Source organism: Pocillopora verrucosa, chromosome 6 (assembly GCF_036669915.1).
Source record: "Pocillopora verrucosa isolate sample1 chromosome 6, ASM3666991v2, whole genome shotgun sequence".
Lineage (NCBI taxonomy): Eukaryota > Metazoa > Cnidaria > Anthozoa > Scleractinia > Pocilloporidae > Pocillopora > Pocillopora verrucosa.
In genome coordinates this window covers 23106660-23125162 of record NC_089317.1, presented here as the reverse complement: position 1 = coordinate 23125162, position 18503 = coordinate 23106660, and the positions used below count along the sequence as shown (strand labels likewise).

The following is an 18503-nucleotide window of genomic DNA, read 5'->3' as shown; positions in this document are numbered from 1 at the left end:
AGACTAAGTTAAAAAAAGTGACATTTGTTCCAGGAACCATTAATTAACTAATTAATTAATTAACAAAGATGTAGACAATTTTATTTTTTGTTAACTTAGTAGTGGTATTTTAAAGTAATATAAGAATATATCGTTCAACTGACAAGATGTAATTTGTGGAGAACATTTAAAGCAAAGAAATGGATAAGAAATATGGCAGTCGAGGCAGAAAATAAATACTGCTGGTTGATCTTTTCAATTTTCGCCAAAAAACCAATCATGAGACAAAAACAAGATTACTACTCAAGTATGCTTTATGCAAATACTTTGCGCAATTTTCACCAGAGTCAACAAAACTTGCCCTTCCAAAACAAACGCTCCAGTGATGATTTCGTCTTAGGCTTTTAGCTGTCGGCGAGTACGTTGTAAGTAAAGGAACAGTACACAAAACACGAGTTAACTTCTAGATGGGAAAAAAATATTCCCTGCCGACCTTTCTAATTCCGAAAAATCTTAGCGACGAGGTTTTCACGAAGGACATGAACCATTTAACTGGATAGATGGGATCAAAGTTCTTTGTCAGTACCATTCTTAATGTGCGTCAATGTTGGGCTGATTACTTTGCAACATTTACTTTAATTCCATGACACGATTGACATCATCAATACCCTGACGCCCTGATTGGTGGAAACACACTCCTGTGGTACGATCTGATTGATACGAGTAACATACAACTCCATATATATATATATATATATGTATGTATATGTATGTATGTATAAAGGGAGCCTTACTCTTTCCCCGGACGAAGTAGAGAGAAACATTGAGAACTGAAAGTAAAACAAAATTATCTGTTTTCCGAGGGGCCAGATTTTAAGTACTTCGTGATATATCCGGGGGACGAACAGAAATATCTCGAACTGCGGCTCCATTTCGTGTTCACGAATTTCTGGCATATTGTCGACGGAAATGTCTTCCTTTTGTCATTGTTTAGGACTTCCGCATAAAATACAAACGATTTCATTTTTTTGTTGTTGCAAAATCGCATACTAATTGTGAATTACTAATTCAACCGAAAGATGATGAGTGTATTCAAATTCCTTTACGCTGTGGTACTAGTTTGCGCGAAGGAATGTCATTGTTTTGCTCTCTTTATTGCCTCGGACTTCCGTGTAAGGTAAAATCGAGTTTATTACTATTTGTTGCATGACAGTACATTCACTGTTGAATTACATTTTCTACCGAAAGATGACCATCACTTCAGCGAGGATTCTTTAATTTGAGTTCAATGTACAATCCATGAATGACGATGAAGAATATATTAAAATATATATGGATCGTACCTCTTAGTCAAACTTTCTTCGCTACTAAGGAATCGAAATTAACTTTGACACCCTCGCTCAGACTTATAATTGGTGTACACGCTTAATGTGTGCTCTCGAGGGAATCAGTTGGGTTTTTTTCCCCGAGAGTCTCATTGTACCGCTAATGCGATCTTAACATACGTAGAAGCTTTGAAGACCGACTTTCAGATCATTTTGAATGGCTAAAACAATTAGTCGCGCCATATGTATTTTGGTAGAGTATAACTGTGCTGTTTTTCAGCCTGAGGCTGCTCTATTGTTATCTCAAGTACTATCGTCTGGAATCGCTTAGAGGTTCAGAGAAAACAGCTTCAAAAATATCAGGACTCTTTATCACGAGTCTCAGCCAAGTTTGTGATCACGTGTAAAACATGGAATACAAGTTTTACCCAACAAGAACACATGTTATACCGTATGATAAATAGGTTTGACCCTTGTCACCCTCATTTATGGTAAAAACACTTAAATTAGATTATTGGCATGAAGTTACAAAGCTGAAATAAATGAATCGTATGGCGGATTCTAGGAATAATTTACTATGAGAGTAGTTTTTCTGGCTAGTTATGGTATTTATGTAGGTCTAAAATGGGTAAGATCATTTAGCCAAGTACATGCTACCATCAGGTTTGTCGATTTATGCCTGATGCCCATAGCAACAAAAAGCAGTTCTAAATGGATCCAGGAAAAGGAAAAGAGAACTTTCCTTTCAATTCCAAGACACTGTTTGTGCATCAATTTCGTTTTAAGATTTTCCTACTCTGGTGTGAAGTGTAATTGAAATCTCTCACACAAACAGCTATAACAAATGATATATGGTTATGTCACTAAAACATTTCTTACCGGGGGTTATAAGCTTTCACTGTACACCCAGCCCATAAACTTAAACTATTTAAGTAATCAGGCTGGGAAATACGATGCCTATGAATTGTTTCTGTCCTAGTTTAGACTGATTAATCTGATTAATCTGATTAGCAAACATCAATGATGATACAGAAATCTCTTGCACCGCGGTTCTATTTCTCGTTAGGGAACTTCTGGCATGCTTTCGACTCCACTGTTTTCCTCTTTGATTAATTCAGACTTCCGTGTAAAATAGAATCGATTTCAGTTCAATTTGATGCGAAATCGTTAAGGTATTGCTGGATTAAATTTTTAACTGAAAGAAGACGAGCGTAGGAAAACTTCTTGCACTGTGGTAATACCACTGTGGTAATCGCGACATTTGTTTTTCGATAATACATAAAGGCGCTGATTTTTAGCTTTAAGCTGCTCAACCAAGTTCTCAAGTAGCGGAGAGCTAGCGACACATTGTCTAGAATCCCCAAGAATTTTAGAGAAAGAACTTGGCCACGTTCCGATCACGCAAAATCTGGACATTGATCGAATTTAATAATGTATCCCGCTTGGAATAAAATATTATTTTGAGAGAATTTCAAGATTGTATCCTAAGTAGGTTGCATTTTGATCATTTTGATTTAGGCAGGGTCACGCGATTAATTATCCGCGTAATCGAGCTACGTTGTATTTAGAATTACAGTTTGAAGGATATCTTGTTAATCACCGCTTGTCAGACACTTTTTTATTCTATGATTCCAAGTGGGAGTGGTGAACGTACGGGTTGTTTACTTCTAGCTTGTATTCAGACTGAAGTATCCATTGCATGCTAAAAATACATATACAACAACAAAGCACGTCTCAAAATGAATTTTCAACCTAGTTTCCCCCAGGGCAATGAGAAAACGTCTGAGAAGTCATTCTTTTGAAATGAACCTCATGGCGAAATGGCTCTTGAGAAATATCATTACATAGGGTATGACGCTGGAAGAACGTGCTGGAATGCTCTCTTGAAACCAGGAGACAATCAAGCTGTGATTTGAATGGCGTATGCGTTTTTTATCTTTTCTTAAACCGAAATTTGCCGTCAAAACATCACGCAACATCGTATATTCAGAAGTGATGTTCCTTTTTGGCCTATGATTCTTAGTGGGAGTGGTGAATATCTCAGGTCGTTCTAAAATGGCTATTGTGAAATATCATTAGGGAGTGAGTGCTTATTCTGGGAACGACGCTTATTACAGCGTGGGCACTTATTAGTTTAGAAATGTAAAAAAAAAAAAAAAAAAGAAAAAAAAACACACAAGAGTGCGAGCTGATATTAGACATCCAGGAATAAGCGACCGTAAGACAAAAGCAAGACTACTTCTCAAACATGTAATATGTAAATGTTGTGCGCTATTTTCACCACAGCCAGCAAAACTTTCCCTTCCAAAACAAACACTCAGGTGATCATTTTTTTAAACCGAAATTTGTCGTCAAAACATCACGCAACATCGTATATTCAGAAGTGATGTTCCTTTTTGGCCTATGATTCTTAGTGGGAGTGGTGAATATCTCAGGTCGTTCTAAAATGGCTATTGTGAAATATCATTAGGGAGTGAGTGCTTATTTGGGGAACGACGCTTATTACAGCGTGGGCACTTATTAGTTTAGAAATGTGAAACAAAAAACAAAAAACAAAAAAAAAACATAATAGAGTGCGAGCTGAAATAAGACATCCAGGAATAAGCGATCGTAGGACAAAACCAAAACAACTTTTCAAACATGCCTTATGTAAATGTTGTGCGCTATTTTCACCACAGTGAGCAAAACTTTCCCTTCCAAAACAAACACTCAGGTGATGATTTCGTGTTAGGCCTAGCTGTGGGCGTATGCATTGTAAGTGAAGGAACAGTACACAAAACACTTGTCAACTTCTAAACGGTAAAAATATTCCCTGCCGACCTTTCTAATTCCGACAAATCTTAGCGACAAGGTCTTCACGAAGGACATGAACCATTTAACTGGCGAGATGGTAGCAAAGTTCTTTCTCAATGCCGTTCTTAGTGTTAGGTTGATTACTTTGCAACATTTACTTTGCGGCATCCAATTTCCATGACATGATTGACATGAAAGACAATACCATGACATGAAAGAAAAAAAAAGATCTACCCCAGATAGTGTTGAACCCTCAGGTCTGCAAATTTACAATACAGATGTAGAAAGTGTCCAACAAATACTATGATCACTGACACAATACTTTTACTCTAGTTCAAGTGAGTATATAATTGTCAGTGTAATCATATTTATATGGTAAACATAATTTCTGTTGCTTGCAATGTATAAATTAACAAACATGTTTAAATACACAATAACCAAAAAAAAAAAAGAAAAAAAATGAAAGGCAATTGACCTCATTGCGAAATGGCTATTGAGGGAGAACGTGCTGGAATGCTATGGTGAAACCAGGAGACAATCAAGCTATGATTTGAGAGGCGTGTGTGGTTTTTATCTTTTTTAAATCGAATTTTTGTCTTCAAAACATCAAGCAACATCGTATGTTCAGATGTGTTGTTCTTTTTTGTCCTTTGATTCTTAGTGGGAGTGGCAAACTTATCGGATCGTTTCACTTCTTGTTTACATTTAGACTAAAGCATCCATCGCATACTAAAAATACACCTTAAACAACCAACCAATTTCTCTGGTCAAATATCTTTAGGGTGTGGGCACTTATACGTTGAGAAATGTGAAAAAAAAACACGAGGGTACGAGCTACAATGCTACCGTGAAACTACAAATTAGACAAGCTGTCATCTCCTACCTGAAGGCATGCAAAGAGATAAAACTCGCGAGCGTTTTTATTAGCTTCAATTTTGCTGTTAAACTATCGAGCAACATCTTATTGAGAATTAGTCCTTCAAGACTAATATCTTGTGAAGCGCCAATTGTCAGCCAAAGACTATGATATAGAGTAGGTATGGTGAAGCGTGTCAATATTTTTTTTAGTTCTTTTGTCGGATTATGTGTTAGGAGCCGAATTAAGCTTCTTACTTCCTTGTTGCAATTCGTAAACAGCTCGTCAATGACATGCGCAGTTCTGATCTATGAAATGCTATAAAAGAATGTCATAGATAGTCCCAAAGTTGTCTTTTGGAGTCCCGCAAGACGTCAAGAAGAAAAAAGGCTTGGAAAACAAAGGTTTGGAAAAATCTCCTGGAAGGCGTAGCACACAAAAAATGTCTCAGTCTTGTTTTAAATACTACCTATTGATAGGTCAGCTCCTCCCAAAATTACATCGGCCCTATTCGGAAGAGCCGTTTTGGCAAGTTGAAAATTCTTGCCTTCTTCGACCGCTCATTTCTCGAGATTTTTATTACCATCATTGATAGAATTTTAACCTTAAAGCTTCGTCTGTGCAAAAACGGGATTTAATGCGTAGTGATCAATCATAGTAAATTCATTTACATTTGTTTTGTTATTTCCATGTCAATCTATGCCAGGTTTGATTCATCATGTCCATCAAGTTGTACGAAGGAAGTGGTTTGAGCATGGAGTTTGCAAATTCAGAGAAGGACCTGAAAAAGGATGGTGTTTCCTTCGTAAAAGCCGATGTTACCTCAGGAACTTGGATCTTCTACACCCACGCAAACAACAATGACAAAGAAGCTGGTGCTGGCCCATCTAACTACAAGGTTGTCGGGCCTGGAGCAGATATAAACATCTCAGGTGTGAATGGCTCCATGTTCCTCGTTCCGGACCAAGTGGAAGGAATCCTTCTGTTCGAGCATAGCTTCTACGGTGGAACCAACAAGGTGCTTGAAATACATAAGCTTTTCATTAATCAATAGCTCACGCTCTCTGTAAAAAAACGCTCTGCTCTGCCTTACAATTCTTTTAAGACAACAAGAAGAAATCAGCAGTTTTTCCTTCAGTTATTTCGGTTTGAAATTGGCCGTCAGTGAACTCGGGCCTGGAATAAATTAGTTAAAAAAGTAGATTATTCCCGATGAATAATCTTCATAGTCGCCTAGACAGAGATAAATAATAGAGCTTGTTTTCACATAGATTCATGCTGATAAGGAATCACAAACATGTCATATGTACATCATGCAGACACTTGATCTAAGTGACGGGCGCGAGAGATATTGAAAAGCGATCAGATTGTTGAAAGGGTAACGGAGATCAGACATCTGGTGTCAAAACTGATTATTTTGTCCCCATACCCCTCTCTTTCCCTTCAATACAAAACGGCTTATGTTTCATGACAATGTGGTGCACTTTTTTCCAGTTAAAGTTATAGCTCTGTTTCGTCCTATTCATGTCAAATGAGGAGTTAAATCAGATTCAAAGCTTTTCTTAAGGCATTCCTGCAAACGAGTTTATTCTTTTATTTACTGTCTTAGAGATTAGATGTGAGTACATTATTATTTTTTATGAATTTTGGTTCTTCTTTATCTGGGTTCTATTCTTTCCCCAATTTCGTGCAGTGGTTTGAAGAAAGTTGCGCAAATGTGAACCCCTATTTCCAGAGCGGGAAAGGTGAAGGAGTCTCCTCTGCCATCGTGTTATCAAAGAACCAGAAGTTTGCCATCTTCACCAAACCCAACTATCAGGGCTTGCAACAGCAACTGGAGCCAGACACGCGCTATGCAACTCCAGACGCCATGAAATTCCCCAACGACCGATTGCAGAGCCTCCGCAAGAAATGAGATGACCAATCTGACCTGGCTCTTCGCTTGCATTTCATACCAGCTTTTTTCTTTTCTTTTCGTGTTTTGTTTTGTTCATTTGTTTTTTAGTTTTTGGCCTTATTATTATCTTTTGATTGATGAAAAGTTAGCAAAATAAGATTTTGTCAATTCAGCTCAGCACTTTAAGTCATTAGAGATGAGTCAAATAAAAGAAGTTTATTGCAAAAGGTTGGCATTTTTTAATTTTTTTATTAAGAAAGAGCTTTTTTTAGGCGAAATGGATGTGATCTCACCCTATGGATGTGTTTAGTATTGCATAATTAGGATTTTAATTTGTACCAAAGCTGCGTTTTTAAGGAAAGGAGAGGAAAAATTGCAATTTTCAACCGTTTTTTTCTCGTGACCAGAGTGTAAGATAGAGTCTGTGATGTTGACATGAAGTCAACAGTTATCAAACGCATCACAGAAATATTCATTATTTCAAGGACTGGCTTGAATTTCGACCGATCACTTCTTACAAAGACAACAAAACAATATCATCACTATGAATGTCAAGATCGTATATGGCAGCTGCGGATTAAGGAATAAATCTGAAACCGATCTTTACAATGATGAACACTACTCAAGAAGTAGTAAAAATAAGGTCTGAAGAAAAAATTTAGGCCTACACGGGATTTGAACCCATGACCTCGAGCTCTGCTAGACCAGTGCACTGCACATTGTGTCGTAATTTTAAGTTGTTTACCGGCAAATGTTATTTCATCGGGGAAAGCATAGGCAACTGTGACAACTAAACACGAAATTGAATCGAAAATATACCATTTCACTGACAAGATGTAATTCGTGGAGAACATTTAAAGCAAAGAAACAGATATGCAACATGGCAGTCGACGCAGAAAGTAAATATAGCTTGTTGATCTTTTCAATCTTCGCAAAAAAGCAACCATGAGACAAAAACAAGATTACTTCTCAAATATCCTTTTAGAAATGCTTTGCATCCAAGAATAAGCAACCATAGAACAAAACCAAGATTACTACTCAAATATGCCTTATGTAAATGCCTTGCGAAATTTACACTAAAGCAGAAAAACTTGCCCTTCCAAAACAAACACTCCAGTGATGATTTCGTGTTAGGCCTTTTAGCTGTCGGTGTGTGCGTTGTAAGTGAAGGAACAGTACACAAAACACGTGTAAACTTCTAAAAGGTAAAAATATTCCTTGCCAATCTTTCTGATTCCGACAGATCTTGGCGACCATCGCGAGGTCTTCACAAAGTACATGAACCTTTTAACTAGGTAGATAGTATCGAAGTTCTTTCTCAATTCCAATCTTGGTCTTCGTTGATGTTGGGTTGACTACTTTGCAATATTTACTTAGCAGCACCCAAATTCCATGAAATGATTGTCATGAAAGACAATACCATGACATGAAAGGCAAGTAAATTTTCCAACCAGTTTTCCCCAGGGCAACGAGAAAACATCTGAAATTAACCCCGGGGCGAAATGCATCAGAATGCGTGAGAAATATCATGACACAAGGTATGACACTGGGCGAACGTGCTGAACCACGAAAAAAATCAAGCTATAATTTGAAAGGTGTGTACGTTCTTTATCTTTTTTAATCGAATTTCGCCGTTAAAACTTCAAACAACATCGTATATTCAGAAGTGTAGTTCTTTTTTGTCCTCCATGTGATTCTTAATTAGCAGGGGTGATGAACGTATCGGGTCATTTCACTTCCTGTTTTAACCATTCGGACTACGGTACCCATCGCATGCTAAAACTGCACCTAAAACAACCAACCAATTAATTTTTAAAATACGTGTTCGGTTTAATTCACTCCAGGGTAATGAAACAAAGTCCGAGAGAAACGAATCATTCTTTATGAACTCACCTCAGTGCCAAACGGCTATTATGAAATATCTTTAGGGGGTGGGTGTTTATTCGAAGAAGGAAGCCTATTGAAGCTTGGGCACTTATTGGTTAAGATATGTGGAAAAAAAATCACAAGAAAGTGCGATCTGGAATAAGACATCCAAGAATAAGCAATTGTGAGACAAAAACAAGATTACTTTTCAAATATCCTTTATGTAAATGCTTTGCGCAATTTTCGCCAGAGTCAGCGAAACTTGCCCTTCCAAAACAAACACTCTAGTTCTTTCTCAATGCCATTCTTAGTGTGCGTCAATGTTGGGTTGATTACTTTGCAACATTTACTTTGCAGCACCCAAATTCCATGACATGACTGACATGAAAGACAATACCCTCACATGAAAGGCAAGTAAATTTTTAATCTAGTTTACCCCAGGGCAATGAGAAAACATCTGAGAGGCTATTCATTGCTGGTTTTCAAATGTAAATTGCCTTGCTGTTATGCTAACTAGATACTGGTCTCTATCACAACATGGTCACCTTCAGCCTCACTCCAAATCAAAGGCTTGGCAACTAAGTACATAACTGTTAAGTGGACTATCGTCAGCCAAAGACTATGATATTGAATAGGTATGGTGAAACGTTTCAATATTTTTTAGTTCTTTTGATTATGTGTTAGGAGCCTAATTAAGTTTCTTACTTCTTTTTTGCAATTCGTAAACAACACGTCAATGACATGCGCAGTTCTCTTCTATGAAATGCTATGAAAGGAATCTCATAGATAGTCCCAAATTTGTCTTTTGGAGTCTCGTAAGACGTCAAGAAAAAGTAGTCCGCTAAAAAAGGCTTGGAAAACAAAGGTTAGGAAAAATCTCTCGAAAGGTGTAGCTGGAAATCAGAAGGCTACTATTGGAAACACAAAAAAAATGTGTCAGTCTTGTTTTAAATACTAACAATTGATAGGTCAACTCCTCCCAAAATTACATCGGCCCGATTCAGAAGAGCCGTTTTGGAAAGTTGAAAATTCTTGCCTTCTTCAACCGCTCATTTCTCGAGATTTTCATTGCCTTTATTGATGGAATTTTAACCTTAAAGCCTAGTCTGTGCAAAAACGGGATTTAATGCGAAGTAACCAATCATAATAATTTCATTTACATTTGTTTTGTTATTTCAATGTCAATCTATTCCAGGTTTGATCCATCATGTCCATCAAGTTGTACGACGGAAGCGGTTTGGGCCAGGAGTCTTCAGATTCAGAGAAGGACCTGAAAAAGGATGGTGTTTCCATCGTAATAGTCGATGTTACCTCAGAGACTTGGATCTTCTACACCTAAAATAAAAGCAATTCCCTTCTCTAAACACCTCTAGTCCACAAGTACTGTTTAAATTTTTTCAAAGACCACAAATTGCACTCGCTCTGCGGGCTCGTGCAATTTTGTTAATCTTTGAAAAAAGTTACCCGTGCTTATTTATTCCAAATTGCACTCCGGCAAAATCATGTGATTACCTATACTAAGAGATGAATGGAAAATAAATACTAGGTTCAGGTTAAGATTGTGAGGCGAGTCCTGATTTGCAAATCAATCCTTACCAAGTCACGTTTCTGCTTAAAAATTCTCGATATCGAATCTCTTACGTAACGGTAGGTACGTTAATGAAGTTTGAAAAACACAAAAAGTCTTCATAAAGAGAAACCTCAGTGTAGGAGCAACCTTACTATAATGTCAAGCATTGTTTTTGCGCAACCCTGCCGTTTCAGACTTCCGTGTATATACTTGTAAACCGATCTGATGTCTATTTGTTGTGAAGTCCTCAACTAATCGCTGAATGACATGTTCAACAGAAAAACGATCATCAGTGGAGCGAGAGGACCTCAATGTACCTAGAATGTGCAATCCTTGCACCATTATAAGGAATTTATAAAAAATATACATGGATCATGCCTCTCTAGATCTGTTACCTTTGCTGGTAAGGAATTAAAATAAACTGCCAATGCCCCCCTAAGTTTTATACAATATACACCAAATGGAAGCGGAAGCAGTTGGTTTTGTTTTCCCGAGAGCCCCACTTTTCCCCGTGACGAAGTAGAGGGAAACATGGAGACTTGAAAGAAAAACAAAATTAACTGTTTCCCGAGGGGTCAGAAATTAAGTGCTCTGTTATTCATCCGGAGGACGAACAAAAATATCTCGCACCTCGGTTCTATTTCGCGTTAAAGAATATCTGTCATCCCTTTGTTATCTTTTAATACTTCCTCGTGAAATACAATCGATTTCAGATCCTCTTCTCGCGAAATCGCAAAGTAATCGCTGAATTACCTATACAACCGAAAGATGATAAGTGTATTCAAATTCCTTTGCGTTGTGGTAACTAGTTTGCGATAAGAAATATCTAACTTGCCATCGACTTTACTGTTTCGCTCTCTTTATCGTCTCGGACTTCCGTGTAAGGTAAAATCGAGTTCAATTCTATTTCTTGCGAATACTTAAAGTAATTGCTGGATTACAAACTCAACCGAAAGATGACGAGTATATGAAAAACACTTTCACTGAAGTAGATCACAAACGCCTTAATCTTTTTTTTTTTTTCCTTTTTGTTTATTGTTCTTGTGCAAACATCACTAATTACAGTTGAATTTTGCACGCACTATGCCGGTAACATTTCGTAACTTTTTGTGTAACGTTGCATGTCTTTAGACCGTATTGTTCATCGAAGTTTGTTCAGTTTACTCAGTAAGTCCGCTTGCTAAGCAGAAATTATATTTCACTGTATCGCACGTCGTGCAGCTTCTTCGCCATTAGGCAGTAATTAAACAGCATCGCAACAAATGTAAGTTTTCGTGGTTATTTTCGCTGTAGTTTTCCTGAGCGTATTTAGTTTTAGGCGTATTTACCTTAATTTAAATTGTAATAAGAATTCGCACGCTAATTTGTTTGCATTTTTAACCGATCCGATCAGATCAATACCAACTTGTGTCAGGATTTTTTAAGATTAAATATATTATAAAGTCGCGTTAAAAACTCTCTGATTGATTTGCTGAGAGTTAGTCGCCCATGGCAGCCACATGGCAGCCACATGGCAGCCACATCACTAATTTGCGTTAGGGAATATTTAGCGTGCTGTCGACTTGACTGTTTTGTCTTTCTTTGTTGTTTCGGATTTCCGTGTAAGGTGAAATCGAGTTCATTTCTATTTGTTACATGACAGTTCACTATTTGTTGAATTACATTTTCAACCGAGAGATGACCATCACTTCAGCGAGGATACTTTAATCTGGGTAAAATGCACAATCCATGAATGATGATAAAGAATATATTGAAATATGCATGGATCGTACCTCTTAGTCTAACTTTCTTCGCTACTAAGGAATCGAAATTAATTGCGAAACCCTCGCTCGGGCTTATAATTGGGGTAGACACTTAATGTGTGCTCTCGAGGGAATCAGGTTAGGTTTGTTCTTTTTCTCGAGAGTCATAGTGCACCGCTACTGCATCTTAAGATACGTAGAAGCTTTGAAGACCGACTTTCAGATCACTTTGATTAATTGCCACATTTAATTGCCACATTTGTATTTCGGTAAAGTATAAATGTGCGGTTTTTAGCCTTAGGCTGCTCTATTGTTATCTCAAGTACTAGTGGAGAGCTAACGACACATTTGCAATTGCCAAGACGTTCAGAGAAAACAGCTTCAAAGATGTCAAGACTATTTATCACAAGTCTCAGCCATGTTTGTGGTCACGTGCAAAACATGGAAAACAAGTTTTACCCAACAAGAACACACGTTATACCGTATGATAAGTAGGTTTGACACTTGTCACCCTCATTCATGGTAAAAACACTTAAATTAGATAATTAGCATGAAGTTACAAATCTGAAATAAAGGAATCATATGGCGGATTCTAGGAATAAGTTATTACGAGAGTAGTCTTTCTGGGCCAGTTATGGTATTTATGTAGGTCTAAGATGGGTAAGATCATTTAGCCAAGTACATGCTACCATCAGGTTTTTCGATTTATGCCTGATGCCAATAGCAACAGAAAGCAGTTCTAAATGGATCCAGGAAAAGGAAAAGAGAACTTTCCTTTCAATTCCAAGACACTGTTTGTGCATCAATTTCATTTTAAGATTTTCCTACTCTGGTGTGAAGTGTAAAAGAAATCTCTTACACAAACAGCTATTGCCAATGATATATGCATAGTAATGTCGCTGCTCACTAGACTATTACGTAAAACATTTCTTACCGGGGTTTATATCTTTTACTGTACACCCACCATATAAGCTTAAATTGTCCAAGTAATCAGGCTTGGAAATACAGTGCTTACGAACTGTTTCTGTCCCAGTTTAGACATTACTCTGATTAGCAAAAATCCGGTGAATGTACAAAAATCTCTTGTACTGCGGTCCTATTTCGCGTTAAGGAATTTTCGGCGTGTTTTCAACTCCACTGTTTTTTTTCTTTTTTTTTTGTTGATTCAGATTTCCGTGTAAAATAGAATCGATTTCATTTCAATTTGATGTGAAATCGTTATCGTAAAATGTATCCATGACTTATTCACAGTTTCCTTTGAATATTGATTCAGACTTCCGAGTAGAATGTGATCGATTTCATTTCAATTTGATGCGAAATCGTTAAGTTATTGCTAGATTAAATATTTAACCGACAGATGACGAGTGTAGGAAAACTTCCTGTGCTAATACCGCTATGTGTTAAGGAATATCTAGTTTACCATCGACTTTACTATTTCGCTCTCTCTATCGTCTCGGGCTTCCGTTTAAGGTAAAACTCGAGTTCAATTCTATTTCTTGCGAATACGTAAAGTAATTGCTGAATTACATATTCGACCGAAAGACGATGAGTGTATGAAAATGCAAAAGCCATCGCTCAGGCATATAATTGATGAAGACACTTAATGTGTGTTCTCGAGAGAATCAGTTAGGTTAGTTTTTCCCGAGACTCTTAATGTACCGAAAATATGTATGTGATACGTATAAGCTTTGAGGAACCAACTTTTAGATCATTTTTAGGGGTTAAAGAATTTCATCGCGACATTTGTCTTGCGGTAAAGTATTAGAGCGCTGTTTTTAGCCTTAAGCTGCTCAACTAAGTTCTAACTAAGTAGCGGAGAGCTAGCGACACATCGTCTAGAATCGCCAAGAATTTTAGAGAAAAGAGGATAGCCATATTCTGATTGCGTGCAAAATCTGGACATTGATCGAATTTATTAAATGTATTCCGTTTGGAATACAAAATCATTTTGACAGAATTTCAAGTTGTAACCTAAGAGGGATACATTTTGATATAGGCAGGGTCACGCCATCACTTATCCGCGTAATCGAGCTACGTTGTATTTAGAATTACTGTTTGAAGAATATTTTATTAATCGCCAGTTGTCAGACACTTTTTCATGTTTCCAAGTGAGAGTGGTGAACGTACGGGTTGTTTACTTCTTGCTTGTATTCAGACTGAAATATCCATTGCACGCTAAAAATACACATAAAACAACAAAACATGTCTCAAACTTAATTTTCAATCTAGTTTTCCTCAGGGCAATAAGAAAACGTCTGAGAAGTCATTCTTTTGAAATTAACCCCATTGCCAAATGGCTCTTGAGAAATATCACTAGATAAGGTGTGACGCTGAGAGAACGTGCTGGAATGCTATCGTGAAACCACGAAACAATCAAACTATGATTTGTAAAGCGTATGCGTTTTTTATCTTTTTAAATCGAATTTTGCCGTCAAAACATCAAGCAACATCGTGTATTCAGAGTTTTTTTTGTCCTGTGATTCTGCTGCTGTTTACGAGTTGCAACGTGCTTCCTTACAATTTGCAACGTGCTTGCTTACGAGTTGCGGTTTCGCGGTAGCATTCCAGCTCGTACTCTCTTCTGTTTTTTTAATATTTAACAAATAGATTCCAAGTTGCCGTGCGTCTTTTCAATAATAGATCACAGATTACGTCAAAATGTGGTAAGAACAACAAAGTGGCTCACGAGGCGCAGCCGAGTGTGTCACTGATGTTCTTACCACATTTTGACGTAAACTTGGAATCTATTTGTTTTATATAATAAAGAAATTTTAAAAAAGTTTTAATGATGACGTCATCTATACGTCTGTCCTTCAATAGATCATAAGTGAGAACCAATCAGAATGCGTGCATAACTGAGCCTATTATATAACTCTAAACTGATAAGCACCCATGCCCTAATGATAATTCATAAATGCCATTTGGCACTGAATTGATTTTAGAAAGAATAATTTGTTTCTCTCGGTCTTTGTCTCATTACCGTGGGTAATTAAAATGGAAAACGTACTTTGAGATTTAAAAGGGTGTTTAATGTGCAGTTTTAGCATGCGATGGATACTCTAGTCTGAATGTTTAAAACAAGAAGTGAAAGGAAAATTGGCTTGATAATCCCGATACTAGAGCTAATGATGCTCTTTCAAATCAAAGTAATGAATGGAAAGAATTCTTCAGTAAATCACACTCAAGCACTCGTAATACTGAAATACATTCAACTGATCCTGTATCTGAAATTACTGTTTCTGAAGCTACTCAAAGACGTGATAATTACACCGAACAATAAGTCACTAACTGAAATTTCAGTGGTAATGATGGATGGTGTGAAGTTGAGGAGAGAACTTCAGATGTCACAGATACTCTATTACAAAAACCAGCTATGACTGAAAATGTTAAAAAGATAATAACCTTTACACCAGGAGAAGGAAACAAACCTTTTTAATTATATTTATGGACAAAGACTCTGAATTCCTATCATTTCCAACTTTTTTCTGTGGTAAAACTCAAGCTAGCTGATAAAAGGACAGAACAACACCTATCCCTTACAATACAATATGTAAATGAGAACTCAGAAGTCAAGATAGAAGAGCAGCACAATCAGAACCAAACATATTTTTAAAATTAAAAAGTTACAAATTCAATTCGTAAAGTCATTGCTGAATTACATATTCGACCGAAAGACGATGAGTGTATGAAAAACACATTCACTGTGGTACTAATTTGCGTTAAGGAATATCTAGCGTGCTGTCGACTTCACTGTTTTGTTTTTCTCAAGGTAAAATCGAGTTCATTTCTATTTTTGACAATAAAAACGAACGGTAAAACACGACGTTTCGACCAAACTTCGGTCATTTTCAAGTGAATAGTAAGATTGTCAGGGTGAATATACATATATGCGTCTAAGAAGGATAAAATTTTTTGGAAGTGTAAACGGACAATACGAGCATACAAAGAGAAGAAATAATCAGAAGCTAATTAAAAACCAAAGTAAAAATAATTATTAAAATCAAAAACCTAACTAGAAACCTTTGCACGAATTGAGTCCGACTGTACAATTAGAGCAGGTCCCACTTCTTGAATAAAAGACATTTCATAAAGAAGGCAGTCAAATTTTTTTGGTACACTTCTTTAAAACACTAAAAAGTTTTCGTAAGATCCGCTGGGCCAAAGAAAGCTTGTTTGTCGTTGAATGCTATTTGTTGTGTGCTCTCGACGGGAATCAGTTAGGTTTGTTTTTCCCGCGAGTCTCAATGTACCGAAAATATATGTGTGATACGTAAATGCTTTGGGGAACCAGCTTTTAGATCATTTTTAGAGGTTAAAAAATTTAATCGCCACATTTGTACTCGATAAAGTATAAAGGCGCTGATTTTTAGCTTTGAGCTGTTTAGAATGTTTAGAGTCTAGAATCGCCTCGAAATTTTGGAGAAAAGAGCATAGCCACGTTCTGATCACGTGCAAAATCTGAACATTGATCAAATTAAATGAATGTATCCCGCCTGGAATACATACTACTACACTTTATTTAGACAGAATTTCAAGCTTGTATCCTAAGGGGGGTACATTTTGATTTAGGCAGAGTCACGTTTATCACTTATCCGCATAATAGAGCTACTCTGTATTTAGAATTACTGTTTGAGGAATATTTTTTTAATCGCCAGTTGTCAGACACTTTTTTATTCTATGATTCTAAGTGGGAGCGGTGAACGTACGGGTTGTCCATTTCTTGCCTGCATTCAGACTGAAGTATCCATTGCATGCTAAAAATACACATGAAGCAACAAAGCATGTCTCAAAATAATTTGTCAGTCTAGTTTCACCCTGGGTAATGAGAAAACGTCTGAGAAGTCATTCTTTCGAAATTAACCACATTGCTAAATGGCTCTTGTGAAATGTCACTAGATAAGGTGTGACGCTGGGACGCGCTAGAATGCTATTGTGAAACCACAAAACAATCAAGCAAGGATTTGAAAGGCGTGTGCGTGATTTGTCTTTTCCAAATCGAATTTTGCCGTCAAAACATTAAGCAGCATCGTATATTCAGAAGTGTTGTTCTTTTTTGTTCTTTGATTCTTAGTGGGAGTGGTGAACATATCGGGTTGTTTCACTTCTTGTTTACATTTAGACTAAAGCATCCATCGCGTGCTAAAAATACACCTTAAACAACCGATCAATTTCTATTGTGAAATATTGTTAGGGCGTAAACACATTTTTTTTTTAAATGTTAAAAAAACACAAGAGAGTACGAGCTGGAATGCTACCGTGAAACCACAAAATAACCAAGCTGAGTTATTCTATTTAAAGGTATGCAAAGAGGTGAAACTCGCAAGCGTTTTTAATCTTTTCAATATTGAAAAATTTGCTGTTAAACTATCGAGCAACATCTTGTTGAGGATTGGTCTTTGAGGACCACCTCCTCGCTAAGCGCCAGTCGTCAGCCACAATGATATTATGTAGGTATGGTGAAACGTGTCAATCTTTTTTTTTTTAAAGCTCTTTTGATTATGTCCTAGGGTCCTAATTAAGTTTTTTTACTTCCCTGTGACATGCGCAGTTCTGATCTATGAAATGCTATAAAAGGAATCTCATAGACACTCCCAAAGTTGTCTTTTGCAGTTTCGTAAGACGTCTAGAAGAAGTGATCTTCCCATAAGACAAGCTTGGAAAACAAAAGGTTGGGAAAAATCTCCCGAAAGATGTAGCTGGAAATCAGAAACACACCAAAAATGTCTCAGTCTTGTTTTAAATACTACCTGCTGGTAGGCCAACTCTTCCCAAAATTACATCGGCTCTATTCGGAAGAGCCGTTTTGGCAATTTGAAAATTCTTGCCTTCTTCGACCGCTCATTTTTCGAGATTTTCATTGCTTTTATTGATGGAATTAACCTTAAAGCCTCGTCTGTGCAAAAACAGACTTTAATACGAAGTAATCAGTCCGAAGTAATCAGTAGTAAATTCATTTACATCTGTTTTGTTATTTCCATGTCAATCTATTCCAGGTTTGATCCATCATGTCCATCAAGTTGTACGACGCGAGCAGTTTGAGCCAGGAGTTTTCAAATTCTGAGACGAACCTGAAAAAGGATGGTGTTTCCTTCGTAAAAGCCGATGTTAGTTCGGGAACCTGGATCTTCTACACCCACGCAAACAACAATGACAAAGAAGCTGGTGCTGGCCCATCTAACCACAAGGTTGTCGGGCCTGGAACAGATATAAACATCTCAGGTGTGAATGGCTCCATGTTCCTCGTTCCGGACCAAGTGGAAGGAATCCTTCTGTTCGAGCATTTCTTCTACGGTGGAACCAACAAGGTGCTTGAAATACATAAGCTTTTCATTAATCAATAGCTCACGCTCTCTGTAAAAAAACGCTCTGCTCTGTCTTACAATTCTTTTAAGACAACAAGAAGAAATCAGCAGTAAGTAGCAATCAGTTCTAAATGGATTAAAGGATAGTGTCGGATCATAGAACATGATTTTTT

General features: G+C 37.1%; 2 protein-coding genes across 2 annotated transcripts in view; both read left to right on the top strand.

The window, feature by feature from the left end:
- The first annotated feature begins 5275 nt into the window (after positions 1-5275).
- Positions 5276-7049, top strand: LOC131770615 (uncharacterized). The gene is made up of 3 exons (XM_059086337.2): positions 5276-5357; positions 5660-5971; positions 6647-7049. Exons 2-3 carry the CDS (start codon positions 5672-5674, stop codon positions 6866-6868), a joined length of 522 nt encoding a protein of 173 aa, XP_058942320.2. The 5' UTR covers positions 5276-5357; positions 5660-5671; the 3' UTR covers positions 6869-7049.
- A 10972-nt stretch (positions 7050-18021) lies between these two features.
- The window catches only part of LOC136281760 (uncharacterized), a 1467-nt gene continuing 985 nt past the window's right edge, over positions 18022-18503 (top strand). Inside the window, exon 1 of the mRNA XM_066168665.1 lies at positions 18022-18333. Within this exon, the coding sequence (XP_066024762.1) occupies positions 18034-18333 (300 nt within the window). The 5' untranslated portion in view covers positions 18022-18033. The remainder of the gene's footprint in view (positions 18334-18503) is intronic.